The sequence below is a fragment of the Schistocerca gregaria genome, chromosome 8, assembly GCF_023897955.1.
Source record: "Schistocerca gregaria isolate iqSchGreg1 chromosome 8, iqSchGreg1.2, whole genome shotgun sequence".
Taxonomy (NCBI): Eukaryota; Metazoa; Arthropoda; class Insecta; order Orthoptera; family Acrididae; genus Schistocerca; species Schistocerca gregaria.
In genome coordinates, this window is record NC_064927.1 from 256363816 (window position 1) to 256375636 (window position 11821).

Consider the following 11821-nt stretch of genomic DNA (forward strand, 5'->3'; position numbering starts at 1 on the left):
TGTTGTACTTAGCAAAAGTTAGTTTAAGCAGTGTGCAAGTCTAGGGACTGATGACCTCAGCAGTTTGGTCCCTTAGGAATTCACACACATTTGAACATTTTTGTAATCCTTAGTGAAGACACAGAACCCATTTGAAAATAATTAATCTCTCTTTTACTGTGGTGATTAACAGAATAGTTAGTTTGAAGCTTTGATTATGCTCTTAGAATAAAATGTAACAGTGAATTCACTAACATAAATGTATAAATCAATAACCGTATGCAGTATTCCTGATAGATAGCAAATAATTGACATTAATCTGAAAATGAAGCATCTTCTGTGGAATATGAGCAGTGGTATCAGTAAAGATAAGCACGCATGGTACTGATCGATAAATGAAGCAGTGGACTGATACATAAACAAGAAGTCCTATTTTCATTCTTCAGTAGAGGATGCATGGACAAGTATATTCATACACGTAATAAACTCCTCCTCTCACCACAAGCTCTCTCTCTCTCTCTCTCTCTCTCTCTCTCTCTCTCTCTCTCTCTCTCTCTCTCTCTCTCCCTCCCTCCCCCCCCCCCCCTTTTGCAGAAAACTCTTCAAGTTTACTATAAAACCTGCATCTAGTCTTCCACATTCCATAGCTGCTACATATTTATATATATGCTTCAAGTAGAGTTTACAGTGGTTGAATTTTATGCAGGCAACAAGTAACAAGTTATTAAAACGTAATTGTTAGTTTAAAGAAATGTAATACAGAAAAATATGGAAGTAGAGAAGCAAATTGTGTAAATTTCCATCATCTCAAAACTATAATTCAGTTTTAAAATTAACCTAATTTTGCTCTGTGTCCAGACAGTTTACAGAATTTTTTATCTCTAAAAAGGCTTTAATGACAGAATTTTACATAAATTTGTTATGGGAAAGCAAGATCAAGAAATCATTACTTGTTAGAATTGTTGTTATCTATAGTTCTGTAACTATTTCTAAATCTATGAAAAGTATTGATTTTTTCCAGGTAATGGCTGTGGTGGCAAATTATTTAACACGGCAGGCACATTCAGCAGCCCTATGTATCCAACAAACTTCCGAAATATGTCAGACTGTCAGTGGGAGATTTCTGTTCCTAAAAATTTGCATCCATATCTCACTTTTAGACGTAAGTAATAAACTAGTAACTTGCATTGTTTTCCATATTTGTTTTTGCTCAATAATAATAATAATAATAATAATAGTGAGAAGTTTTTCAGTTACTGAGAGGCACTATATTATATCTTAATGTTATTACTTCACATGTCTCTTTCACTCCTCATGTAAATGAAAAGAGATGGCAATCTGGTATGTCATACATAGAACATGAAATATACAGGGCCTCTCTCCTAAGAGTTGTCAGATACATTTTCTGTGATGTTTTTGGCAGATATTTGCAGTATCATTTCAGCAATATAATCTTATATTGTGCCACGAATGTGAACATTTCTAGAATTAGAAACAATGTGATGAATACCTTCCTCATATCGGTTATGCTATTATAGTTGCCAGTTTCATATTTCTAACAGTGATTTATTCTGAATACATTATTAGGAGCTTAGAAACAAGAGTGAAGAGTGTCCAACTCAGCAACAATTATTTTCATGTATCTTCTAATATGAAAAGATCAGTTAAATTGTTCCAGTTCACATACCTCAAAGCTTGAGATGTGACATAATCATATTGTCTTCATTCCATGCCAACTTAGGTATTGCAAGCTGTATGGCCACATGTCACAGGCTGCTTCTCATAATGTAAGTCCTCCATGCTTTTACATCTGTCATTGAGTATTGCGTAAAATGGAGGCACATTTCGCGTCCTGGCAAAAAAAGAAAAAAAAAAGTAATCGTCACAGACACAACACAACATTCTCATCTTAAAAATAAAATCTATTGATTTGCTGTAAAAATAAAGTCTCTTGATTTGCTGTAGAAATGATGTTTATAGAATTTTTGTTTCTCTAAGAAACTGCATAATAACGGTGTCAAAAAGCAATGCCAACTAACCACATATAGTAACACTTTAAGCTGTGACATATATCAAAATTTAATATACAGGTTTTTGCTCCATTTACCACTACAAGCACTTCATAAAGTTTCTCTTCTGTGATGGCTACATGTGAGGTATGACTGGCACCTATCATTGATTAGAAAGATATTGAGACATTTTGCCAACATTAGGACTGTATTTTGCAAAAATATTGACTACTTACTGAAGTATATGGGCAATACTTTCCAGAGTTTAGTATTGGTTCAAGAACAACCTGCAGCACAGACTTTTTGGAGATCTATGACTTGAATCAGGCCACTGGTGCAAAAACACTCCGCACAAAATATTGTGGAGAGGTGAGTTGCTGCATCCTTATACATACAAATAATGAACATATACTAAATATATACATTTTGTACTTTTTGCCATGAACACTTAAGTTTAGTTTATAATATTGTTCTGAGACCTAGTAGTTTATGTATGGAAAACATAGTCCTACTATCACAACAGTATATTGAAACACCACTGTATTACATACTCATTTTAAATCACAAAGTTGGTACTTCTGTACATTCGTGTTACTATCTGTGAACTGTACAGAGAGTTTAACTTCCTCTGAGTGATTGACTTTGAAGTATTTTAATGCTACTGCTGTCTTTCTTTATATAATAGGAAAAAACTTAAACTGTTGCTTTTTGATTCTACAGGATCAGCCAGCACCATTTGAAGGAGCCACGACGACTACTGTTGTCCGATATGTGACTAGTGTTCATAATGGTGGAAGTGGATGGTTCATACATTTTATAGCAAAACACCCAGGTACTTTGATAACACATAGTTCGTTATTAATGCCAATGCCATGCATAATAACTTCATAATTATTCTTGGAGTGACGTACTGGTCAAATAATCCTCCCTTCTGTTACCTGAGAATATAAGAATTATTCTGTTGTTGTATGAATCCTTCATAACCAGATGTGTTTTTCTCTGGTCCAGACTACTGCATGTGTAGTAATATCCTGTAGAATGTATTAAAAATAAAATAAGTAGGCAGAATCGTTACCGCACTTACAGCCTGTTAAGTAAGCCCGTGGTAGCTGAGTGGTTAGCGTGATAGAATGTCATTCCTAAAGCCCCGGGTTCAATTCCCGGCTGGGTCAGAGATTTTCTTCACTCAGGGACTGGGTGTTGTGTGGCCCTAATCATCATCATTTCACCCTCATCGACACGCAAGTCGCCGATGGGAGGCCCTAGTCACATGACATTTTTATTTATGTCACCATGAAGCAATTTTGTATATTAGTGGTTGAATGCCATGGCCCACTGATAAAACCAAGGAAGTTTGCATTAGGGTATCTTTCACATGTCATCTGAATGAACGTTGCAATTATAAAATACTTAAAAGAAACTGCAACAATAATTATTGGTGCATTTTCTGATTGTAGCAGTTTAGTCATTCTGCCAGAATCAATGAGGAAGAGCAAAATGCAGGGACAGTCAAACATACATAGATGCCCACTCTTAATATGCTATTAATTCTAACATTGCATTTCAGAAATAAGTTTAAAGCCTCAGTGTGGTGTAAAGTAATAGGTCAACATTACAGAAGAACAAGTCTGACAGAGATTGGAATAGCCTTTGAACAGCAGGTAGACACTTGCGGAGAATAAATTTATGTTGTGTCAAATCAGCTTCTGTGGCAGTTATTTCAGCCCATATACATCAATATGCAAATTCTCTCTTCTCTGTGTCTTCTGATACCAGTTATTTATCTGTGGCATATGCTCCAGTAACCATTACTCATAGAGTATGTTAGATATTATTTATTGAATAGTGCAATGTTTTATCATGATTGAACTTTTGTCAACAGTACGATATATAATAATGATACATACATAATGTGAAGTCCTTGTGTTTCACTCATTGCCTTGGTGTTGTAAGTTGAGGTCACAGACTTACCTTATGATTACTGAAACTGCTGTGGCTGTGCCAGTGTGCTCTGTATTATGGTCTAGTTTGCATAAAGGGATAATGCTCCCCGAGTTGCTTAAAATTTTCCTAAGTCCATTATCTCCTTTGTCATCACTGCTTACTGAATAAAGTGCCCATTTTAGCTGTAGTGACCAGTCAACTTTGCCTCAGTGTATAGCTACTGTTGTGCCTTACTATGCCCTTTGGCATTGTGGTTGGTGTCACTATCAACATTGTCTTCCACTTGGTAAACTTTATCATCGACAAAGGAGTTTTCCAATCATAAAGGGTTTCTGTGTGGACAGGGCGGTGCTTGTATTGTGTTCATGCAGAAGAATGATGTTTGTTTGTTTATATGGGCTGAAATATGCATCACAGATGTGCTATTGAGCTGTTCCTGTCTTGCTTCTGGTAGGGACAAGTATTGATTTATAGTCTTCTTTCCTATGTTCCAAAATGGAAATAAATAAAAAAAATTCTATCTTGTAATTCTTCTCCTTCGGATCACCTACTCTATTTTGAAGTGCCATGTTACATCAAACTACACTACTGGCCATTAAAATTGATACACCACGAAGATGACATGCTACAGATGCAAAATTTAACTGACAGGAAGGAGGTGCTCTGATATGCAAATAATTAGCTTTTCAGAGCATTCACACAAGGTTGGCACCGGTGGCGACACCTACAACATGCTGACATGAGGAAAGTTTCCAATCTATTTCTCGTACTCAAACAGCAGTTGACCGGCACTGCCTGGTTAAACATTGTTGTGATGCCTCGTGTCAGGAGGAGGCATGTTTCCGACTTTGATAAAGGTCGGATTGTAGCCTATCGCAATTGTGGTTTATCGTATCGCAACATTGCTGCTCGCGTTGGTCGAGATCTAATGACTGTTAGCAGAATATGGAATTGGTGGGTTCAGGAGGGTAATACGGATCAGCGTGCTGGATCCCAACGGCCTCGTATCACTAACAGTCGAGATGACAGGCATCTTACCTGCATGGCTGTAATGGATCGTGCAGCCACGTCTTGATACTTGAGTCAACAGATGGAGATTTTTGCAAGACAACAACCATCTGCACGAGCAGTTCGATGACTTTTGCAGCAGCATGGACTATCAGCTCGGAGACCATGGCTGCAGTTACCCTTGATGCTGCATCACAGACAGGAGCGCCTGCGATGGTGTACTCAACGATGAACCTGGGTGCATGAATGGCAAAACATCATTTTTTTGGATGAATCCAGGTGCTGTTTACAGCATCATGATGGTCGCATCCATGTTTGGCGAAATCGCGGTGAACGCACATTGGAAGCGTGTATTCGTCATCGCCATACTGACGTATCATCCAGCGTGATCTTGTGGGGTGCCATTGGTTACACGTCTCGGTCACCTCTTGTTTGCATTGATGGCTTTTTGAACAGTGGACATTACATTTCAGATGTGCTACGACCCGTGGCTTTACCCTTCATTCGATCCCTGCAAAACCCTACATTTCAGCAGGATAAAGCACGACCGCATGTTGCAGGTCCTGTACGGGCCTTTTTGGATACAGAAAACATTTGACTGTTGCCTTGAACAGTACATTCTCCAGATCTCTCTCCAATTGAAAACATCTGGTCAATGGTGGCTGAGCAACTGGCTCATCACAATACGCCAGTCACTACTCTTGATGAACTGTGGTATCATGTTGAAGCTGCATGGGCAACTGTACCTGTACATGCCATCCAAGCTCTATTTGACTCAATGTCCAGGCGTATCAAGGCCATTATTACAGCCAGCTGAGGTTGTTTCAGGTACTGTTTTGCTGTATCTATGCACCCAAATTGTGTGTAAATGTAATCACATGTCAGTTCTAGTATAATATATTTGTCCAGTGAATACTCATTTATCATCTGCATTTCTTCTTGGTGTAGCAATTTTAATAGCCAGTAGTGTACTTCCCCTGGCAGTTTAGGCTGCAGTCTAAAGCCTCAAGAAAAAGCTTTTATCTTCTGCAGGCTACTAAATGACAAAAGCCTTCCATATATTTTCTCTTCTCCTTACAGAGCTTTATCTTATTTCACAAGACAAGATGTCATCTCCTACTACACAATTCAATAATAAAAACAGAATAACATGAATTCCACCATTTTTGTAGCTTCTCGCGGATTATTCATGACTGAAGTTCCATGATCATAGCACACCTTTGGGCTGCACTTTCTAAAAGTAGATGGTCCCCTCCCCCTTTAGCAAATGGTGCCACACCATCCATCATTCTACCCAGCCGATACACAGCACTCTGGAAACCCGCAACATCTGCACTTAACAGCATAGCATATCCTACACAGTGGGCTGTTCCTGCCTTAATTCTAAAATAGAACGAGGACATAACTTCATGATCACCTTTCCTCATTTAAAAGGGCATAGGTATGACCTATAATTACCATGAAATGACGTGTCATACCTCAGATTCACAACTAAGAGGAAAAATGTCACGGAACTTAACTCTATACAATAACTTAATACTTGTGATATTTTGAACAGTTTTTAACCCAAAAGGAAAACTTTCTTCATAATACATTTAAATTAAATGAGCATAACCAACCTTTATGACATTATTCTCTAGCATATGAGTTGAATCATTCTATCACCTTACCCAAATAGTCTAAAATGACTTTGCATTTTGAGTTTATTAAATTATGTTGTAGGCTGTAATGTCACTTTTCCTCAGAAAATCACGTTTAAGGAGGAATATAATCCTTTCACTGCTGTTGGAATGTACACACACATCACATTGATTTTCCTACAGTGCTATGGACATCTGTATGCGTTCTGAGCTACAGACCTTTCACTGCTATACCCGAGTTACTTCCATATCTCAGTGAATAAAAAAATTTTGAGTATTTATCGTACAACATACATGCTTCGTTGCATGCTGTCATTTGCAGCCAGCATCATTTTGGTCTCTTGAAATGTTAATGAGATATGAGGATTATTATGAGCACATTATTCTTGATGAGCAAGGATGGCAATGAGTGCATCATGCACAACTGGCTGTTGGATATTGAACCAAGTAACTCGAGAACAAAGTGAGATATTTTCTGCTCTCAGTTTTAAATAATTTTTCACTATGTTACCTACATTTAATTCACTGCAGTGTGCATGCTAAAATTAACCATACACAAAGTTTATGAATACATTTTCACCTTTGTAAAATCTTTAAAGTTTCATTCAGTGTTTTACTTCAGTTGATGCAGTGCAGCAACTATGGCATACAAAGAAAATTGGTTCAGTCCTTTGTCGAGTGAATGTATCAGACTGTACAATGTGCAAAGATCAAATTTTTCCACCTAATGCTTCAAATCGACCGTAATGCAGTATTTTAGCGCAGGCACCAGCATTTGGTGAGCAGTAAAGAGCATTTGGTGAGCAGTAAAGCCATGGAAAAAGTTGCCCTCAGCATGGAATACAGAAAGCATATCAGTAGCAGAGAAAGGGTTAATATGCACACTTCAGTGTGATTCTAGAACCTTTAGTATCTTTTCATTTCTATAACACATTCACTTTATCTCTAGTTACAATACTATGTTGCTCTCTGTTCTTACAAAACTAGGTATTGTAGTTTAGGAAGAGAGTTTTGTTATTTCCTCTCTTCTAAGCTAACCTCCCATACAAAACGGGGTTAGTAGAAATTATTCAAAAAAATACAAATATTCCTTATATAAGATTTTCAACAATGTAAGAAAAGACAGACTGCAACTTACCGTAAAGAAGACATTAAGTTGCAGACAGGCACAATTAAAAGGCACTTACATAAAGCTTTCGACAAAACATGCCTTCATCAGTAAAAGACACACACACACGTCATTCATACACACAAGCAAGCAGCCAACTCCAGCATCTCCGGCCAAAATGCAACTATCATGTGGGATGCAATCAGCAATCTGGAGTAGGGATGAGATAGTAGTGTGTGGGTGGGGAGACAGATGAATGCTGTCTGGTGAAGTGTTCAGGGACTAGAATGCCAACAGGTACAACATTAGGAGGTTATGGGGCACAGAGGTGGGGAAAAAAGAAGCAAAAAAAGGAGAGGAGATCAGGGAAAGATGGAGTGATGCTTTGGCAGAAGGCACAAATAAACGTGGTGGGATATGAGAATGGGGAGGAGATGATAGGACAGAGATGGCGGAAACTGTTGGGGTGAGGGTGTGGGGACAGTGGTTACCTCAGGTTGAGGCTGGGATAATTACGAGAGTGGAGATTGTGTTGCAAGGATAACTCCCATCTGCACAGTTCAGAAAAGCTGGTGGTGGAGGGAAGGATCCAGACAGCTCGGGTTGTGAAGCAGCCATTGAAATCAAGTGTGTTATGTTCAGCAGCATGTTGTGCCACAGGGTGGTCTGCTTTGCTCTTGGCCACAGTTTGGCAGTGGCCGTTCATCCTTATGGACAGCTGGTTGATAGTCATACCAATATAAAAAGCTGTGCATTGACTGCAACAGAGGCGGCGAATGACATGGTTGCTTTCACAGGTGGCCCAGTCCCTGATGGGGTAGGGTAAACCTGTGACAAGACTGGAACAGAAAGTACTGGGTGGGTGGATTGGGCAGCTTTTGCACCTGAGTCTTCCACGGGGATATGATCCTTGTGACAGGTGCTGGGAGTGGGAGTGCTATAGGAATGGACTAGGATGCTGTGGAGGAAGGTTGGGTGACTAAACACCACTTTAGGATGGGTGGGAAGTATCTTGGGTAGGATGCCTCCCATTTCAGGGCATGACGTTAGGTAATCAAAGGGTGTGGTTCAGTTGTTCCAGTCTGGGGTGGCTGGTTCCTGGTGGCAGTGGGAGGATTGGTGGTGTGAGGGGAAATGTCAGAGGCGATCTCTTTGCAGACTGAGTCTGGGGGTTAGTGTCTGTCTGCGAAGGCCTTGGTGAGACCCTCAGCATACTGAGCAAAGAAGTTTTCGTCACTGCAGATACACTATCCCTGGGTGGTCAGGCCATATGGAAGGGATTTTTTGGTGTGAAAGGGATGACAGCTATCAAAATGCAGGCACTGTTGGTGGTTGGTGGGTTTGATGTGGACAGAAGTGCAGATGAAGCCATTTGAGTGGAGGAGGTCAACATCTTCAAAGGTGGCATGCTGAGTTGAGGACCAGATGAAGCAAATAGGACAGATGACATTGAGGTTGTGAAGGAACGAAGATAGGGTATCTTGGCCCTGAGTCCAGATCATGAAGACATTTTCAGTGAGCCTGAACCAGACAAAGAATTTTGCATTTAGGGAGGCTAGGAAGGTCTCCCCTAGATGCCCCATAAACGGGGTGTCATAGGAGGATGCCATGCTGTTGCCTCTGGCTGTGCCACAGATTTGTTTATACACCTTCTCTTTTTGGCACAATTTTACCCTGACATTTCAATGAGTTACCAAGATGAGCTGTTCCTGTCCCACTCCTGTTGTGGAATAAATCTAGATTTATAGTCTTCTGGTCTATGTTCCATAACAGAACTAAATAAAAATTTGTCACCTCTATCTTGTAATTGTTCCCTTGCAAACCACCTGCTCCATTCTGCAGTGCTATGTTACATCAAACTACTTCTCCTGGCAGTTTAGGCTGTGGTCTAAAGCTAAGGTTTTTATCTTTTGCAACCTACTAAATGACAAAAAGCCTTTCTTCAACTAACTGTCCTAGACAAGACCTCATCTCCTGCTGTACAATTCATTAATAAAAACAGAATTATATAATTTCCACTGCTTTTATAGTTTCTAACAGATTATCCACGGCTGTTGCTCTGTGGCCACAGCACATCTTTGGACTGCACATTCTGGGAGTTGGTGCTCCCCCTTCCCCTCCCCTTCCCTTCCCTTCTGTAAGTGGAAGTGCTGCTGCCCCGTTTGTCATTCTGCCCACCTGATATTTTGTGCTCTGGAAACCTGCAACATCTGCACATAACAGTATAGCATTTCCGGCACTATGGACTATTCCTGCCTTAATAAAATAAGACAATGACTTAACTTCATTGTCACCTTTCTTCATCTACAAGGACATAGCCATGACTGTAATTTCCCCTGAAATGGCGTATCACATCTCACTATATGTTGGTGCTCCTGCTGATACCATTCTGCATGATAAGATAAATGCTACAGAAGCCAATTTAATGAGATGTAAAGTTATTCTGCAGAAGTGTTGACTCGTTGGGTGTATCTCAAACACAATTTCAACCCCTTTCATGCTTGTTCTTAAGTGTAATTAATCTGACACACACACACACACACACACACACACACACACACACACACACACACACACACACACACAACCTTAGTCTCTGGTACGATCCATATGGGAAGTATCCATATGACACAGGCTGTGAAGCAGTCATTGAAATGAAGAACATTGTGTTGGGTGGTGCGCTCAACAAAGGAACATCAGTAACTGCTCATTTTATATAAGTGAATTACAAAATATGCTTTTTGCCTTAAAAACAAATCAGTCCGAATCTAGTCTTTCCACATATTTTCAAGGCAGAATACAAAGTGAAGTAATTTAGTAATTATTTAGGTTGAGAATATGACTGATTCATGGTAATATACATTACATGCTGTGGAATGAAATCATTTGGTGTACAAGATTTTTCAGTTGCTTCTTTCCTGATACAGAGTTCTAATGACTTTTCTTCCTATGTTATGTCACTTTTCTTTACTTTCCCTTTATTTTCTATTTGTCTGTCAATGGAACAGAAATTCTGAAACCCAGAGATGATGATTCTGAATTGACAGTAACAGCATTCTCCTTTTTCTTGCCATATGTTCCTTCTTTTATCATATTTTGTCCATTACTGCTGTTTTTTGTTTGAATACAATGAAGAATTTCATCTGGTTTGAAGTATCTTCTTACCTTTAGATTCAGATATGCAACGTATTTCTTCAGTGAGTGTTGTTTCTAGCATAATCCCTAATTTAATGTTTCAGAGTCCACAATAATTGCAGTTTGAATGTGCTGAAGATGTGGATAAGAGGAGGATGGAGTCCTGAGGTTTCTTCTTATCATGATATGAAACTTCCATGAACATGAATTCATGAACAACAACTCGCTGTAATTATTGTACATACATTCAATATACAGAGCTCTGTATTTTATCATAGGATATTTGAGAATTTTTTACTGTAAAGAAGACTGTAAATATTCTAGTCCATACCTTGGTAATAAAACAACTTTAATGTTCTGTTTTTGTTTACCTGTCTGATCTGTATCAGAATAGATTGATGAAGTAATGTAATGAGAACTCTTTTGAGATCTGAGAAACATCTCCACTTACAGCAGATAACATCTGTAGGTAATACCTACACATAGCACAAAATACATCACAAGGAACGGAAGCATACAGAATTATTTCTTATTTCTAATGACACAAATACATATCTGTAAAGGAACACAGATAATGTGACACAGAGAGTAACTTGAAGGACACCCCTTTGCGTTACATGAAGGGAGAGCTCCAAAAGCTGTATTTCATTGTGACTCTCTTTAATTTCGTTGCCAGTGTTGCACAGCTGCTTTTGAGTATTTTCTGTTGTTACGATAGCATGTCTAACTGTCAATTGTTAGGGTAACCAGTTATGCTTACACACATCATACACAGAATTGAAATGTAAAAACTTACATTTCATTTTTAACAACACAAATACTGTGCAAACAGATCACTTGACACCGAGTATGTAACTTCAAAAATACTTCTGGTACAAGAGTTAACACACTCTACAGCCGGTTGCTGGATTATTTATATTCCTACCTTATCTGAATCATTACTATACTATGAAACTGAGTGTAGAAGCCATTCCACTAAAATATAATTGGGACATCAG

At 38.9% G+C, this 11821-nt stretch overlaps 1 protein-coding gene across 1 annotated transcript in view; it reads left to right on the plus strand.

Moving 5' to 3' along the window:
• The window catches only part of LOC126285435 (cubilin-like), a 780558-nt gene extending 769377 nt beyond the window's left edge, over positions 1-11181 (plus strand). The window contains exons 67-70 of the mRNA XM_049984824.1: positions 1001-1141; positions 2251-2357; positions 2709-2820; positions 10928-11181. Coding sequence (XP_049840781.1) covers positions 1001-1141; positions 2251-2357; positions 2709-2820; positions 10928-10950 — 383 coding nt within the window. The 3' untranslated portion in view covers positions 10951-11181. The remainder of the gene's footprint in view (positions 1-1000; positions 1142-2250; positions 2358-2708; positions 2821-10927) is intronic.
• The last annotated feature ends 640 nt before the right edge of the window (positions 11182-11821 follow it).